The 18,452-nt window shown below is 45.7% G+C and overlaps 1 protein-coding gene across 1 annotated transcript in view; it reads left to right on the forward strand.

Annotated features, from left to right (window-relative positions):
* The window catches only part of cep162 (centrosomal protein 162), a 42,282-nt gene extending 24,433 nt beyond the window's left edge, over window positions 1-17,849 (forward strand). The window contains exons 16-28 of the mRNA XM_085366076.1: window positions 1,808-1,920; window positions 2,287-2,386; window positions 2,476-2,602; window positions 4,136-4,299; window positions 11,424-11,525; window positions 11,605-11,838; window positions 14,480-14,677; window positions 14,860-15,127; window positions 15,677-15,809; window positions 16,320-16,461; window positions 16,533-16,631; window positions 16,819-16,953; window positions 17,440-17,849. Of these exons, the coding sequence (XP_085222202.1) occupies window positions 1,808-1,920; window positions 2,287-2,386; window positions 2,476-2,602; window positions 4,136-4,299; window positions 11,424-11,525; window positions 11,605-11,838; window positions 14,480-14,677; window positions 14,860-15,127; window positions 15,677-15,809; window positions 16,320-16,461; window positions 16,533-16,631; window positions 16,819-16,953; window positions 17,440-17,640 (2,016 nt within the window). The 3' untranslated portion in view covers window positions 17,641-17,849. The remainder of the gene's footprint in view (window positions 1-1,807; window positions 1,921-2,286; window positions 2,387-2,475; window positions 2,603-4,135; window positions 4,300-11,423; window positions 11,526-11,604; window positions 11,839-14,479; window positions 14,678-14,859; window positions 15,128-15,676; window positions 15,810-16,319; window positions 16,462-16,532; window positions 16,632-16,818; window positions 16,954-17,439) is intronic.
* The last annotated feature ends 603 nt before the right edge of the window (window positions 17,850-18,452 follow it).

The following is an 18,452-nucleotide window of genomic DNA, read 5'->3' on the forward strand; positions in this document are numbered from 1 at the left end:
AAGCTGTGTCCCAGAATTCATAGCGCAGCCCAGCTCAGTTTCCAACAATGGCGGCAGCTAGTTAGTTTTAATATTACTCTTATTATTCTTTCTGGTCACAAAATAAACGTTTAACATATTTTCATGGAGAATGTAGCTGTGTAAACCTCAAATATCTGCTCAGTTTATCAAGACACCGCATACTTTCAAAAGCGCTCCGACGTTTTCGGAGACGTCTGTTACCCACTAGCTCGATAGCTAGCCGGGAGGTCAAGGGTCACTAGAGCCGCCGAGAATGGCAAAGTCCCGACACATCATTTTCAGATCACTGCAGACTTTCGCTACTCTACATCTACTTTAGATGTGTCCTTGATCCATCACAGCTGATTTAAATGGATAAGTTACCTCCTCAACGGTCGTGTCCAAATTCATGGGCTGCGTCCTCCTGAGGCCGCATTTGTAGACCGATTACGTCACAGCGACGCGCCGAAGGCTGTCCAAATTCGTAGACTCCTCCGAATGCAGCCGACAAATGCGTCCTCCTTTTCCCCGAATTTGAAGGATGGGTCGGGTGTGTCCTTCGTGGCCTACCATATCCCAGAACTCATAGCGCGGCCCAGCCAAACTCCAGTTTCCAACAATGGCGGCCGCTACTAAGTTTTAAAATTACTCATACTAATCTTTCTGGGTCACAAAATAAACTTTTAACATATTTTCAGGCGAGAAAGTAGTTGTGTAAACATCAAATATCTGCTCAGTTTATCAAGATATCGCATATTTGCAAAAGTGCTTCGACGTTTTCGGAGACGTCTGCTACCCACCAGCTCGATAGCTAGCCGGGAGCTCGAGGGTTACTGATGCGGCCGAGAACGGCACAACTCCCGGCACATCATTTTCAGATCACCGCGGACTTTCGCTGCTCGGGTTAAACGTAATATATAATTCACTTAGACAACCTAAAAATGTTATTGTTGGGCTTTTTTCAGTGTTTTGTTTGTTCGTGAGTAAATCGGTTTGGCTGAGATTAAAGTTATTAGATTAGATTAGATAAAACGTTATTAATCCCCCGGGTGGGTTCCTCCTTGGTTTTCACACAGCTGACTAAACGTCAAACAGAAAACTGATTAAACATAAGTATGAGACAGTCGAGAGTTTACGCCAGTGTCCTGTTATATTTTAGATAGCAAGGAGCAGACGGCCGAGTTTATTAAACTCCACCGAGACAGCGGCGACGCTAATCAGAAGGCTAGACCGTCCAATTTCACGGCCGTTTACTTCCGGCCTACCCGACCTTCTGAGGACCCGGCCCACATAGACCGCGAAGGCCGGGTCCTCAGGAGGATGCAGCCCATGAATTTGGACACGACCAACATGTCCTGTAGTTCTCCAGAGGCCTGGTAATGAACTAATCATGTGATTCAGGTGTGCTGACCCAGGGTGAGATCTAAAACCTGCAGGACACCGGCCCTCGAGGTCTGGGATTGGGGACCCCTGCTTTAGTTTGCATAGGTTTGGGAGATGAGAGTGTGTCTTTAATGAGAGGGACTCATTTTCCCCAAGCACTAAACTTTCTGCCATCTGCTTAAAACAACTTTTTAGAAGTGCTCTCCACTCGTAGCAGTGCTTTGCCTCAGAAGCTCTATGTTAAGACGCCGTGTGGGCACAGTTTATGAAATTCTAATCATTTTCAGTTTTATACAAACTGCAGTAAATAGAAAAGCCCATATTAGGTGTGAGCAACGGTTTAAAAAAACAAGAGCCATTTGTACCTAGTTGTTGTTCTTTTCATTGTTTTTTTGTTTGTTTTTTTACATTAATCTTCCTCCAGGAGAATGAGAAGCTGTATTTACAGATGAAGGCTCAGCAGGCCAAGAGTAAAGCTAATGAGGAGGCCATGTTTAAAGAAAACCAGCGGCTGCTGAATGAGCTGGCTGCCACCAGGTGAGCGTCTGACAGACCTGTACGTCCCACACACATGTTGTTGTACCCATATATGTGTGTTTATGTGCACTGTGAAAGACTGACCACTTGGAACACTGCGAGTCATACACATGTTCATGCATCGCTTCATTCTGTGCATTTAAGCACCTAACAGTGAAGCTAACAGTGAAGCTAACAGCACGTGTTTGGGCTATGGAAGGTATTCAACTCATAGGCCAAACCGGAGAGTCACTCGTGTTCAGGGACAGCAGCGCTAACTTTATTCAAAGTTTGTGAAGTAGGTTGTTAACAAATAGAGATCATAAAGTCCTCTAGCTGTGGAGTGGTTGTTCTGTGGTTAGGGTAAACCTTTTCTAACCTCACCAGGGAGCAGCTGCATAAAACTTCGAGGCCAGTGGGAAGTATATGCTTAACGGATCATACTCCACGCACTGCAGACTTGTTAGCGCAAATAAACTCACTTCAGGTTAGTACCGCTCTCATCCACCTGTACTGTAAGGCTTGAAGGGCTATGTTAGCCTCTTTGATGTAGCACAGATGTGAATCTTTGTGCAGAGAAATGAGGCCAAGATGTCTGAGGACGTCCACAAGCTTAAGCAGGAAAAGCAGGCTCTGGAGGTGGACTTGCAGCTCATTAAGAAAGAGAGAGACCTGGCTGAAGCCCGAGCCACCTCCACATCGGGTAAGATAAAGAACAGTCCTGAAACTACAATATTCATATTTTTCATCCCCTTTTCACTTCATATACAAACCCAATTCCAAAATGCTATAATAGGATAATGACAAGCCCAAGTTTGGAGCTTCGTTTTGCCTTCAAAACATGTAGAAATATGCAAAACTCTGCCAGTTTAAAAATGTGCCACCTTAGCAGAAACCCATAAATCAAAGTGGCAGCTTCAAATGTTGTGTTTGACCAAAGAGACTCACTTTAATGTTGTGTGACAAAGAAAAGCATCAAATGCTGTCAGGATTACTGCAACACTGAAAAGATGTGTAACCAGCTGCTACTGGTGATTTGTTCATAAAACCCCAAAAAGTATCAAACTGACAAATATGTCATTAAATGTATGATTCAAAGTGAAGTTGTCACCAGATGTGGGTAACATCTAATCCACACACAGATGAAAGTACTGAACGTGCTGACTGATGTTTACTTAACTGTTCGCACAAAAAGCCGTTGTTGGAGGCGACGGCTTCACGACGTCTCCTGTGTGGAGAAAGTATTCCCAGGTGTGCTCGGGCGGGATTTTGGCCCAAACTTCCACGCAAACAGTCTTCAAAACTTGAAAGTGCTGCGCGGGCCCTTTCTATGACCTCTGACCTTTAGTTCTTTCCACTGACTTTAACCTGGATATAGGTCAGGTGACTGGCTGGGCGAGACACTTTCTGTCTTTCTCTGAAGCCAGTCAGTAGTTTCCTTTCTGTACATCTACTGTCATTTCTTCGCTATCAGGAATGTCTCGGCACATTTTTCCCTTCATCCTGAAGTGTGCCAGTGTCACATGCTGAAACACCCAGGCCTTGGTGGTGCATACCTGTTGGCATGGTGTTTATTATGCATGCAACGAGTGGAACTATGGTCTCATCTGACCAGACTATGTTCGCCCAGTATTTCAAAGGCTTGTTTGATTGTTTTTCAGCAAAATTTAAATGTTTCATTTTGCTTTTTCTTCAGTAATGAACAGTATTGTGCATACAGGCCGTGTTTTCATTGTGTTGTTTGAAACAATTGCAGGATTCCTGGTCTTTCTGTAGCTCTCCACAAGTGGCCCCTGGCTCTGCGATAATTCTGTTCACTGCTCTGTGGGGAGAACCGGCCATGACCGGGCGCTGGCCACTGGAACCTTCAGGATTTTAGAAATTCTTCTGTAACCAATCAGGATGTTTTACAACAATAGGACTGTGACGGTCTTGAGCTAGATTATTTGTTTTTACCCATCATGAGATGTTTCTTGATGGTCCCATCTGGCCTATAAAAAGGCAGGATTGCTTTCTAAGTACTTGTCTGTGTCACTCCTCATTCTTACACACAACTTAATCTGTGGACATTTATGTTTGATTTCTTGTAATGTGGGAATTAAGCTGGTGAAGCTTTCATGTCAGTAGCACCTTTAGAAATATACTTACTTAGGAAACTGGTGACATGTTCAATACTTATTGTACCTGCTGTGTATATGTGAGTAAGAACTGAGTGCGTTTCTCCTGAACGTGTTAGGAAATCAGACCTTTGAGATGCGTGTATTAGAGGACAGGCACCAGGAGGAAGTGACAGCCCTTAAGAAAAAACTGCAGTGGTTTGCTGAGAAGCAGGAGATGCTGGACAGAGATGCTGGCAGGCTGAAGGCTGCTACAGCTGAGATACACCAGCTCAGAGAACAGGTGATGCTCCGCTCTCACACGATGGTTACAGACTGATTTGTTTTGTACCCTCAATCTGCATGAATCCTCTGTCTGTGCTAACTACTTTTTATTTTAAATGATACTTGCAAAGAAAAGCGTCTGGACTTCTTTGAGTTGCTTGAAGACGTTTCACCTCTCATCCAAGAAGCTTCTTCAGTTCTAAGGTCAAATGGTGGAGAGTCCCAGATTTAAACCTAGTGGGAGTTTCCCCCCACAGAGGGACAAAAGGACCCCCTGATGATCATCTACCTAATCCAAGGTGTGAAACAGGGTGTGGGTCCCAATCAGCCAGAGTTTCGGGTGAGTTCATTGTGAAACCTGGCCCCACCTTATCATGTGATTTCCTGAGGTCAGATGGCCCAGGATGTGAGTGGGCGTTAAGGCGTCTGGGGAGGAACTCAAAACTGGATTATAGATGGCAGAGAGTTGGTGTCGTAAGCCCCGCCTCTGTTCAAAGATGGTCGCTCACAGTGGACATAGATGCTTCTTTCACTCCTCTTTCAAACCATCTGTCCTCTCTGCCCAAAATGTGAACATTGGCATCCTCGAAAGAGTGACCTTTATCCTTAAGATGCAGATGGACTGCTGAGTCTTGTCCTGTGGAGGTGGCTCTTCTGTGTTGTGCCATGCGCTTGTGAAGTGGCTGTTTGGTCTCTCCAATGTAGAGGTCTGGGCATTCCTCGCTGCACTGTACAGCATACACCACATTGTTAAGTCTGTGTTTTGGAGTTTTGTCTTTCGGGTGAACCAGTTTTTGTCTGAGCGTGTTGCTGGGTCTGAAATGCACCGGGATGTCATGCTTGGAGAAAACTCTCCTGAGTTTCTCTGATACACCGGCTACATAGGGGATGACAATGTTGTTGCGTCTGTCCTTCTTATCCTCCCTCACTGGTGTCTGGTCTTCTTTTCTGTGCCTCTTTGCTGACTTTATAAAAGCCCAATTAGGATAATTAGTTTTGAGTGCTTCCTTTACACTTTTACTGCCGTTTTGACGAGCCATCAGGCAGCCTTCACACCTCCAACGGCCCCAACAATAGAGACACTTTGGACACTCATTCCCCCACCTCTCCCCCCTCCATAGAGCCATCACCACCATCAAACACTTCACCTACAACACCCCCCTCCTCACCCCACACAAAAGAGGATTTCACACCACCTCCTCCCACCACAACTCTTCATATTCATGAAGCAGATGTGAGGAAGCAGTTTAAGAGTCTGAATGCTCGAAAAGCTCCCGGCCCAGACGGTGTGTCTCCTGCCACCCTCAGACACTGTGCAAACGAGCTGGCCCCAGTGTTTTCTGGCATTTTCAACTCCTCACTGCAGGCATGTCATGTGCCTGCCTGCTTCAAGTCCTCCACCATAATCCCTGTCCCCAAGAAACCTAGGATCACTGGACTAAATGACTACAGACCCGTGGCTCTGACATCTGTGGTCATGAAGTCTTTTGAGCGCCTGGTTCTCTCCCATCTCAGGACCCTCACGGCCCCCCTCCTGGACCCCCTGCAGTTTGCATACAGAGCCAACAGGTCTGTAGACGACGCCATCAACATGGCCCTACACTTCATCCTGCAGCATCTGGACTCCCCAGGAACCTACGCCAGGATCCTGTTTGTGGACTTCAGCTCTGCCTTCAACACCATCCTTCCAGACCATCTCCGAGACAAGCTTTCCCAGATGAATGTGCCTGATCCCATCTGCCGGTGGATCACTGACTTCCTGACGGACAGGAAGCAGCATGTGAGGCTGGGAAAGAATGTCTCGGACTCCCGGACCATCAGCACCGGCTCCCCTCAGGGCTGTGTTCTTTCTCCTCTGCTCTTCTCCCTGTACACCAACTGCTGCACCTCCACCCACCAGTCTGTCAAGCTAATCAAGTTTGCAGATGACACCACCGTTATCGGACTCATCTCGGACGGGGATGAGTCTGCCTACAGGAGGGAGGTTGAACGTCTGGTGTCCTGGTGCAGCCACAACAACCTGGTGCTGAATGCCCAGAAGACAGTGGAGATTATTGTGGACTTCAGGAAGCACACAGCCCCACTCCCCCCCATCATCCTGACTGACACCCCCATCACCTCTGTGGACTCATTCCGCTTCCTGGGTACCACCATCACTCAGGACCTGAAGTGGGAGCCCACCATCACCTCCGTCATTAAGAAAGCCCAGCAGAGGATGTACTTCCTGAGGCAGCTGAAGAAATTCAACCTGCCAACACGGACGATGATGCAATTCTACACTGCAATCATCAAGTCCATCCTCACCTCCTCCATCACCGTGTGGTACACTGGAGCCACTATCAGGGACAAACAGAGACTGCAGCGTGTTGTGCGCTCTGCTGAGAAGGTGATTGGCTGCAGACTCCCATCTCTGCAGGACCTGTACACCTCCAGGACATTGCGGCGTGCAGCTCAGTCACAGCTGACCCTTCTCACCCTGGACACAGTCTGTTTGACCTGCTCCCCTCAGGCAGGAGGCTCCGGTCCATTCGCACCAGAACCTCTCGCCATAAGAACAGTTTCTTCCCCTCTGCTGTTGGACACATGAACAATAAACGTACGACTGTTCCCACCACTAACACATGACCCTACGCTGTGTTCACTGCATCATTCCATGTTTGGCACTGATCACCACCTGCACTCATGTATATATCTATCTACTTAGCACTTTTAACTCTTATTCTTATTTTTATTTTCATGTCTATTTAAGCGTAATTTATAACAGTATGTTTGCACTGAAGCACCGCAGCAATTTCCTAATGTTGTAAACCCGCTCAACATTTGGCAATAAAACCCTTTCTGATGTGTGTGTTCCTTCTTTTCCCCTTCAGGCTTAGAGGGAACATGTCCTGCCCGGTGGTGTAGGGTCCTAATTACTCCGAGTTTGTGTTCCAGAGGGTGATGGGAGTCAAAGAGGAGGTACTGGTCCGTGTGTGTGGGCTTCCGGTAAACTTCGATGTTGAGGTTGCCGTTCTCTTCAATGTGCACAGCGCAGTCCAGGAAAGGCAAACAGTCGTCCTTTGTGTCTTCCCTGGTGAACTTGATGTTTTTATCCACAGCGTTAATGTGCGCAGTGAAGGATTCCACTTCTTGTGTCTTGATTTTGACCCAGGTGTCGTCTACATATCTGTACCAGTGGCTGGGTGCTCTTACTTTGAAAGAGCCAAGAGCCTTCCTTTCCACTTCCTCCATGTAAAGGTTGGCTACAATAGGTGACACGGGGGAGCCCATGGCACAGCCATGTTTTTGTCTGTAAAAGCCTTCGTTGTACTTGAAATATGTAGTGGTGAGGCAGAGGTCTAACAGTGTGCAGATCTGATCGGGTGTGAAGTTGGTCCTGTCCTCCAAGGAGCTGTCTTCTTGTAGTCGTTTTCTGACAGTCTCCATGGCCTCCGTGGTGGGTATGCAGGTGAAGAGAGAGACTACATCAAAGGACACCATGGTTTCATCTGGATCCAGGGGAAGTTTCTGGACCTTGTCGGTGAAGTCGGTGGAGTTCTTGATGTGGTGTGGGGTGTTCCCCACGAGAGGAGCAAGGATGGTAGCAAGGTGTTTAGCAATGTTATAAGTGGCTGAGTTTATGCTACTGACTATGGGTCTGAGTGGGACAGCTTCCTTGTGGATCTTAGGAAGTCCGTAAATGCAGGGTATGGCATCCCCTGGGTAAAGGCGGTGATATGTAAGGCAAGCTATAACTTTCTTTTTGTAGCTGCTTGTGGGGTCTCGCTTTAGGGCTTCGTAGGTATTGTTGTCACTGAGGAGAGTAGTGATCTTTGTATGGTAATCTGTAGTGTTTAGGACCACGGTGCATCTTCCCTTATCAGCTGGTAAAACAGTGATGTTGTGGTCTTTGCTCAGGGAAGCGACGGCCTTCTTTTCCTGTATTGTGAGGTTGGATGGAGGGACTTTGGCACTGGAGAGGGTGGCTGAGACTTTCATCCTGATTTGCTCTGCTTCTGTCTGTGATAATGTATTAATCCGTATGGCAGATTCTGTGGCTGTGATGAGGTCCACTGTGGGCAACTGTTGCGGAGAAATGGCAAAATTGAGTCCTTTGACTCAATTTTGAGTCAAAATGACCTAGATGACTGAGAACCTTCACAGACATATTTAAATGATACTCTGACTTCAGTGAACTTCCCTCATGCAAGTCATTGTTGTTAGTTTAATTCAGTTATTCTTCCTGTGCCGTTCGGCACTGTAGCATCAGAGTTATCGTCTGAAGGCCAAGAAAGAGGCCCAACAGGCAACGTGGATCATTACGGCTTTGTCATACTGGTCCACTTGATTGATCTTTATTTTTACTTTTAAGTTATTACAATGAGAACAGACATGACCGGGGGATAGGAACGGGAAAGGCGTAGACAAGGGAAGTTCAAGAAAATCAGAGGGACAGAAGGAAAAGACCACAAAAGTCAGCTGGATCACCTGCTGGAAGAAAAGTCAAGAAACCAAAAGAGAACAACACAGTAGGCAGACCACAGCAGCGACCTGTAACAGTAACTAACAAATACTGAATGTTAATGAGCAGCATGCACGACCGACAACGCTCAATATGTTTAGAGGCAGCAGCCAAGGTGTCCGTGAACACTTTGTATAGAAATTGACAGAGATAGAGATTGACAGACCACGTGACTTTCGTGCATTGCATTGTGGGTACGAGTGGCAACAACATCAAAACACTGCATCAAGCGCATCAAGCATTTCCAGCACCGGCAATCATTAATTCTGCGGTTTTAATCCCTACTTGCATTTTATGTTTACGAGTTGCAGTTCTGTACAAAACGACGGTGAACACGGCAGCTCTGTACGAAGACAGACGTGGCGAAGAGGCAAAAAAAGGACGAGGAAAAAATCAAAGGAGTGAAAGGGTCAGACCCACACGAGCATACAGAGTGGAGTAAGGACGTTAGCATGCTGCACAACTTTCATCACGCACATATTTATTATTATATGGTCCTAAGTGTGAGTGCACACACTCACAACATGTTTAGTAACTTCAGATCCTGCAACAAGCCCAGCTCCAGTTTACTTTGGTGATTTGGACTATTCCATCTCACAGCTGTTGTTACAGGCAAACGCATCTATTTGTTGTTTCAGGTTGTAGTGTTACACAACATTTTCAGATCTAATAGAAATAAAATGAGTGTTTCGTAATTCATTCAATTATTGTTTTTATTTATAACTGGCATTATTGTTTCGTTCTATTATAGAATCTTACAGGAAAGAGGCAAAATTGTAAAAATCCATCGTGCTTTATTAGCTGCTTCGGTGAAAAACTAATCAACAATGCAAAAAAAAAAAAAACATTACAAAACAACATACTGGAAAAATTATTCATCAATTGATTGCTTCAATACAACACTTGGGCACATATATGCGGGACGTTTCGATCTCGCTCTCTCTCTTAACCGATCAAATCGGGCTGTGGTAGCAGCTTTAAACTCGGTCTGACCCAGGCTGATAGAGGGGCCCAGTCTGGATCACATTCCTGCATTTTGTAGGCTGGTTTTCCTACAAAACACAAACATTAGCCCGCAAAGCCACAGTGAACAAAGCAGCATAGCAACGAATTCAATTCAAATTAAGACTTATTTGTAACCTACATCAACAATTACAACAGCAGACTGACCTTCGTGTAAATGCTTGGAGCAGACTAACCTGTGAGTGTTCTGGGACGTTATATTTGGTCTTTGAATGGCTGCAATCCAGGCCATCCGTCGCCTCTTTGTTACTTCGGAAACATGGCTCGAACAATTTCTCTTCAACGATGTAATCCGATAAAAACGATCTCTTTACCCGTCGGCTTCCCGTGGCTGTCATGCGACCGGCTATTGCAGTTAATAATACAACAGCTTCGTACACTGGTACCGCTTGCCACTCTTACCCAGAATCCTTTGCAGTTTTACCACGGAAATGACGTCACATTTTCAATCTCTATTCAAAAGGTTTCTCCATGTAACGATCTGATAGTGGGTGTGGCGAGTCATAGCCCCGCCCACCAGGACATAAAGCAGGCTAATTCAATGACTGTAACATAACCTTCTAACGTGTGACTCAGTGTTTGTACCTGAAATAGATGGTGTAGTCGAGCCATCTAAGAGTCTGTTTTAGCATGTGTGTGGTACAGTTTTCATTAAATACTCTAAACAACTAATTTAAACAGGACTTATAATAGAAACAAAACATTCAATCACACCATTTATAATTAATGAGGTCAGTGTTTAGTCTTAGAGACGGTTTCCTTTGTTGATCAGAACTTTATTTGTCTTTGTTGTTGTTGTACCTTTTTTAGATATACAACTTGAATAATTCATCATTCCCATTTAAGGCAGGCTGGTGGTTGTACTCTCCCAGTCAGACCATGTGACCAGGCTGTGATGGTTTTGCCACAAACCATCGTTTTTTTTTCCTGCTGTCACAGAGCACCTCCCACAGGGGATTGTGTGATTGTTGGTTTCAGTCTAACATTCAGTTCTTTATGTTACAGCAAAATGTGCCTCAAGGAAACTATTGTTTTGATTTGAAAAAATGGTAAATGGCCTGTATTTGTATAGCGCTTTACTAGTCCCTAAGGACCCCAAAGCGCTTTACACATCCAGTCATCCACCCATTCACTCACACATTCACACACTGGTGACTACAGTGGCAGCTACATTGCAGCCACAGCCACCCTGGGGCGCACTGACAGAGGCGAGGCTGCCGGACACTGGCACAACCGGGCCCTCTGACCACCACCAGTAGGCAACGGGTGAAGTGTCTTGGCCAAGGACACAACGACCGAGACTGTCAGAGCCGGGGCTCGAACCGGCAACCTTCCGATTACAAGACGAACTCCCAACTCTTGAGCCACGATCGCCCCACTAAAACTAAAATTGATTTAAATTGTGTTAATTTTGAGGAACGTGCCTATCTTTCCTGGCTCTGGAAACATTGCTCTAGAGCAGCGGTCCCCAACCCCCGGGCCTCGGGGTCCGGGGGTTGGGGACCGGTCCGTGACTCGTTTGGTACCGGGCCGCGAGAGTTCTTTTGTGGTGCTTTACAGTGACAACAGTGAAAGCTTTAGGAATGAGGATGGGAAGTAACAGGCCGTCTCCATTTCAGGTAGAAAAACTGAAACAGGAAGTGGGCAAAAGAAACAGCTGGCAGAGAAAGGCGAGAGACAAATTTGTGGACTCGAAGAGGATGAAGGACTTGGAGCGACAGGTTTGGCACACGGGCATACACTAACAATTCATTTCTCCTTCCTTCTTCTACAACTTCATATCACTTGTGTTTTCACCAGGTGAAGGAGCTGGAACAAATACTCAGGAGCAGAAACCCAAATTCGCTGCCTGCTTTGATTTATGCTGCAGCCACATCTGCCAGCCACGAGGACGTTGGCAAAATGTCCTCTTCCAGCCGGATCACTGCTCTGCTGGAGCGAAGGATCCAACGTCTGGAGGCCGAGCTGGAGAATCACGATGAGGAAGCCAAACGCAGCCTCCAGGTTATGGAGCAGCAGTTTCACAGAGTCAAGGTACAGCTAACATCAGTCCACAGGCCTGTCGATGTAACGACCTGCCAGCACTCAGCCTGGAAGTAACAGCTGGGTGACTGTGAAGAGGACCCTAAACAGAAAGCCCCCGTCACACCACCGACCTGTTCACCCCCTTCCAGCTTGGGTTCAGGGGTCAAACACTCTCAGCTTTTAAGATTGGGCTTAAAACTTTGATAAAGCGTATAGTCAGGGCTGGATCAGGTGACCCTGCATCCAGCCTCGGCTGCTGGGGGCGTGTTTATACCTTTTACAGCTGTCTGCTAGTGTGGGGTTTTGTCCTTTTTAAATGACAAAAAATATGTTAATCACATCTTAATACCAAAGAAATAGGGCAGCCACCGTCTCTTGCTGGTCATCAGTAGAAGTCACTGAATCCACACTTTGTGATCACCACGTCTCCTCCTGCTTGGTGTGCTAGAAAAGCAAAGCAGAGCGACAAACAGACAAAAGCTTCATAGAGAACTGAAGCCCAAAGAGGAAGCCGTGTGACATAATAAGTTCAGTTTCAGTCAGTCAATGAGCTTCTTAACCGCACAGCTGTGAGACTAAACAGTAAAACCTTTATTTTTCTCCTTCACATGTCTGACTTACAGCAGATCAGTGAGGAAACGTGTGTCTGTGCTGAACCAACACTTTTAAATGTTCTTGCTGTGGAAGTACCGTATTTCCCGGACTACAGAGCGCACCTGAATATTAGCCGCACAAGCTAAAATCAGGGGAAAATCCTGGTTTGTACATACATTAGCCGCACCTGACCAAAAGCCGCAGGTGTTTCAATTTTGACTCATCATATGTAAGAGAATATGCACAAAGCGAATTGTCAGGAAAGAGACGGCTGTTTGGAGACACACCCCTTTTATTAATATTTTGAAAAACAAGTTATGGGTACATATTTGCACATGTGCTGTGCTTCATAAATGAGTAACAAATGTAGTACATAACAATAACCTACAGCACACCAGAAAAATAGATCCGGCCTACCTTTTAGGCTCAGGTGCAGCGACACGGCTTTAACAAGAAGAAAAGTCAGTCATTCACCATCTTTCTCTTCTTCCTGCCACTGAAACCACCAAAGTCCTCTTCTCCAGTGTCGGATACGAACAGGCTCAGGATGGCTTCGTCATCCACTCTCAGCTTCTTTCCTTCGTTGTCACTTTCAAAACCAAACAAATCCTCATTGTCAGTGTCAGAGTCGAACACCCTCAGAAGGGCCGTGGCGGTGTCCTCTCCATCATGCAGCAGTCCAGCCCTTCGAAATCCGTTGGTGATCGTGGATGTTTTCACACTTTTCCACGCTGTCAGATTCCACCGGTGGAGTTGGGCATAACTTGCTTTTCGCAAGTTTATCGCCGCTGGTCATCCACGACTCCCGCTGAACGCGTAGCGCTACTTTGAAGTTTGTTTTTCGCGCTACTTGTACGGCACTATGTTGCCTGGCGGATGGACATGTGACCAACATACCACTCTTGAACCCCGATCCTTCCGCCAGGCAACGTAGTGCCGTACAACAGCAGAACAAACAAAACAAATCGTCTTACGATATCACAAAAATCATGGACAATCCATAGAAAAGCCGCACCTGACTAAAAGCCGCAGGGTTCAAAGCTTGTGCAAAAAGTAGCGGCTTATAGCCCGACAATTACGGTAGTTTGATTCATCACAGTGAAGAATCACGTTTCAGACGTCTGCTTATAGTAGAGACTCCGTGTGTTTTATAGAAGTCTGTGTCAGAACCATTATTTTCTGTGGTTTGTATCATTTAATGATGAAATGATCATTAAAAACATCAGATGAGGGAACACATGAACCAGTTCCTCTTGTAGCGCCTCGTAGCACTTAAAGCTCTTTACACAGCTCGTCTCAGTCACCTGTCCACAAGCTCAGTCACAGTGCTGTGGAGCAGCCAGGGGTTGAAGCACCATTAGCAGATAACTCAAGAGATGAGGCAGAGTGAATACATTATAATATTTTTCTGATTCAACTCCAGTTTCACTGTAGTAAAATCCCTCAGCAGCTGTGTGACAGCACTATGAGTCACTTACAGCACTGGCCATTTTGATTTCTGTGGAAAAACTGAAGGACAGAAAGGTTTTATTTCAGTTTGGACTCTTGTCATGGACATGGACATATTCATTAGTGTTTTCAGAGCATTGTTTCATAAAGGACTGCAGCCTCTCTACTGTGGAGGATCTGAGTCTGTAGGCGTCGGCCTGCTTAGTCACACCCACTAGCCTGTCAGCTGCTGACTGGCTCAGTTTCCAGCTGTACCTGTTAACTGGTTTGTGTATCACTCACTGTTTATACGTAAAGTAGAAAGTGTGAAGCACATGTGGCTTGTTTCACACAGGGATCAGTAACAGTGTTCTTTGGTCGGTAGCTGCTTTTGATTTGTTGTTTCTTTGCTTGCAGTCACTGATGTACTGCGCTTGGTCCTGTATTATTAATTCCTCTTCATTAAGGACTGTTTTATATATAACTTGTCACAGTTATTTAATCAAATTAGACACATTATAAAATCAAATACATTTTAAATCATGCTCACAAACTGAGTCTTAAAAACAAACAACCTGCAACAGTGTAGCAGATTTTTGTTGAATGCCACTATGTGTCTGCTCTGCAGCTCCGCTACGAGCAGCAGATCTGTGAGCTGGAGCAGCAGCTGCAGCGTAAGCAGCAGCTTGAAGCAGCAGCTGGGTCCCAGTCACCAGTAGTCCAGGCTCTGGAGGAAGAGCTGTACCGTGTGAAGCAGAGCCACAAACAGAAGGAGAAATCTCTGCATGAGCAGATCGAGTCTCTCCAGCAGCAGCTTAAACAGAAGGTCAGTACAAGTCTTACTAAAAGCAAAGAGCTATTGTCTTAGCTGCCTCCAGATGCTAGAGCAGGCAGCCTTTGCCCTGAAACCTTGGAATAATGGATGAAGTAGGATAATGGAGGAGTTGATAACACAAAATAAACTTGTACTCGATTATACAATACTGAGGAGAGCCCTTCGTTCTACAGGCCCTGCTGAGTCCCGGCCGGCACCAGCGCCAAGCCGAGGCAGCATTTGGTGTGCGGCTTGAGCGGCTGAATCAAGAGCTCGCTAAAAAGACACGGACCATTCAGGAACTGAAGAAGGAACGGAGGAACATGCCGTCTGCCCCCAACACACGAGCAGAAAGACGATCCACTGAGAGCAAACACCAACAACCAGGTCTCCTCACTGCAGGAGGAGAAACATTCCCAGCTGCTCCGTGTGAGAAGACCTATCAGCCCACCGTATTCACAGGTGGGAATGCACTTTTTTAAAGTAAGTAATACACAAAAGGGACTAAAGATCACCTGATGCAATCAAAATATTTTGTGGTCACACTGTTTAATTCACTTTGATTTTATTTATTCAATTCCAAATCCCAACAAGATTCGCCTCATCGGGGACGAGAGCAGGGAGACGAGACTAAAGTCGTGCTGTGGAAGAGAGCCAAAGATTAATAACAACTCATAATTCAATGCAGAGTGCTGTATAAGTACATAGTGCGTGAAGGGGGCAATTTATGGTGTGTGTGCGTGTGTGTGTGTGTGTGTGTGTGTGTGTGTGTGCGCGCGTGTGTGTGTGACTGTTATTTGTCGAGCGATCCTTGAAAGTGGTTTACACACAAGTGTTGTTTACATATTCTAGACTTGCATCAGAAGGAAGAACATGCCCACATCGATCCCAGTGTGAACACTAACAGCAGGGATATAGAAGCGTCTATAAGCAGGGCTGTGGTTTTCCAGATTTAAAAAATGCAGCTAGCTGGAGGCACTAGAAGATTTTTTTCATGTTTCCTTCTGACAGGGAGTCATATCTCTGAGGTTCTGCAGGAGAACGAAGCTTTAAAAAAGCAGGTGGAGCTTGTGCTCCTGCAGAGCGAGCAGGAGAAGGAAGCTCTGAAGGCTGATGCTGCACAGGCCAAGCAGCAGCTGTGCAGGTACAGTTTTGTAGTTTTGCTTCTGTGTGCTTTCTGCTTGTTTCCAAATGCTTCTACTTGCACTTGCTGTTTAGGAAATGTTATACTTAAAGCAGTGAAGCAGACTAAATATCAAAGTTCATTTACAGTGTTGAATTTCTATCCCTGAGCCATAAAAGGCTGATGGGGAATATCACTGTCAACGTCAATACACAGGTGTACAACAAAGTGCCAACCACTGGTTATACTCGAGAACAAACAGTGTGTGGAGATGATACAGATCACATCATCTGTCAGGAAAACGGTGAAGGGGATGTCACGTTGGGGATGCGTGGCTGCTATTGGAACATTTGTGCTGCTGATGAATTCTCAGGAATATAAAGTTACACTCTCTTCAGATTCAGGCAAAGCTGATTGGACAGTGCTTCATAGTGCAAATAGAGACCCATCCTGCAAAGAAGCAGGATGTTCTTCAACAACCCAGCCAATCACCTGCTGCCCCTGAATTAAAGATATGATTTAATCTCCCAGGCTGACAGAGGAGTTTGAAGAGCAGCTATCCACTACGAAGGCAGAACACTTTAGAGTGTTGGACCACCTGCGGGCCACCCATGCACTCGAACACTCAGACTCTAAGGTTGCAGAACTGACTAATAAGCTGAGCACTCAAGAGGTAGGGCTCCCTCATCAAGCAGCCTCTGTACAACATGAGCCTGCTGCTTTAACATTCATATGTACCTGCAGATAATGATGAATCATCTGGACAAGCAGCTGAAAGAAACGCAGGGGTGCAAAGAAGCACTGAAAATATCCAGGAGGAGAGAGGATGCTCTGCAGACGCAGGTGAGGAGCTGGAGAAAGATCGCTGTGCTGGCTCTATCCAGGATTGTACACAGAAAGACTCTGAATTATGGAATGCCAGGACTGCCAAAATGAATTAATGAAATACACCATTAAACAATTCATTAAATGTGTCAATAATTAATTGGAATTAATTAATTTAATTTAGCTGCTTCTGTCTCATGTTTAGCTAACCAAACTGCTGCAGGAGCTGAAGGAAGCTAAAGAAGCTTCAAGCTCAGAGGTGAAACTCCTGTGCACCTTGGAGAGGAAGATACTGAACATGGAGCTCAGACACCAGCACAGAGAGAAGGAGCTGCAGCAGGTACCAGTGAGGGCCCAACTAGCTGACAGAAACTGGAACCCAGAACCTGACGTGAACCTGTAGTGACCCCTAAGGTCAAGATTCAGGTGTTTTAAATCAGCAGTTGTGATTAACTTTGAACACAGGCTTGGACATCCACGGTGGGTGATCCCCTGAACTAACCACGTTCAAACAAAAGCAGGTCTGGATCCACATTGTCAGCGTAAATGAAACTAACTTGAACTAGTGGCAAACTTGTACGAAAACGTAAGCTGACCTGAATGTTATGCTGTAAATGACTTTAAACGTCTCCTGGACTCTGGGAAACCGTCTGCGAGTCACACAGACATCGGCGTTAAACACACTGCTGAACCTGTGGCCAAACATATACACTGTTTGGTGGAGAAGCTTGTGCACTTCCCCTGATGATATTATCCACATAGAGGTCAGAAGAAGTAGTTCTACTGTATCAAATACAACCTGAGGTCTTTTGTTTGTGTCCTTCAGGTGCTTGGGGGGGCGTGGCAGACGCCAGGTGATGATTTGCAGTCTGAGCTGGAGCACTGGAGACGTCTGGCTCAGGACAAGAGCAGGGAGATGGATGCTTTCCGCCTTGAGCTCGACTCCATCCTGGACATCCTGAGACATCTGCAACGACAGGGAGCGGTTCTGCCGACTCCTGAGCTCGCCATTCCACAGAGGAGTTAATACAACGTTTGAAAGCTGAGACTGTGAATGCTGCACTGATTCCATGCCAGTGTGTCAGCAATAGAAGCTTTTACTTGTTATTTAAATAACTATTTTTATATTTTTCATGTTAATGGTTTATTAGGATCAGTATTGCACCAAAGACCTGCAGAGACTGGCTTACCATCCCTGCCTCCACAGAGGAAACAGTCGTGTAAAATAAAGAAACCTCTCGAACATCATTTTGTTTTTTGACTGTTTTACATGTCTAGATATGACAGCAGGGCCTGCAGATAAAAGTAATATACTTAATCACAACCACAATATGAACACATATTTAAATATTCTGCAGTAAAAGTTCTCCTTATGGCCCCGGTGTGAGGTGGAGGCCAAGTCTCAGCTAACACTGGCCGGCTTGGTTAGCAGCCTGCACCCAAGCATGGCTGCTGCGCAACATGCCCGTCAGTTGTTATCCTCTGCAGGTGTTTTTGATGGGACTCACATCAGAGTCTCAATTCTTCATCTCTTTTCCTCTGTTTCAGTGCCTTTGCAGGTCAACTACATGCCAGACTTTGTAATAAGAAATCAGCTCCAGATTCAACTTATAGATCCAATTTGTCTTCATTATCAGATTTTCCATCTTCTTGGATTCTTTGCACAGTTTGGTGGTCCTACATGAGTTGGCAATATAATTAAACCCATAGCGGTGAGAAAGGTTTTTTGTTACAGTCATTTGTCAGACTCTTACATATCTATAGCAGCAGAGTCATTGAATCAGAATTTGAAACTCCTGGTTCTGAAGACTTCATGTACATGCCGTTTTCCTTGTGATC

The sequence above is a fragment of the Diplotaxodon limnothrissa genome, linkage group LG11 (assembly GCF_057381915.1).
Source record: "Diplotaxodon limnothrissa isolate DT_005_m linkage group LG11, D_limnothrissa_male_GT1.1, whole genome shotgun sequence".
Classification (NCBI taxonomy): Eukaryota; Metazoa; Chordata; class Actinopteri; order Cichliformes; family Cichlidae; genus Diplotaxodon; species Diplotaxodon limnothrissa.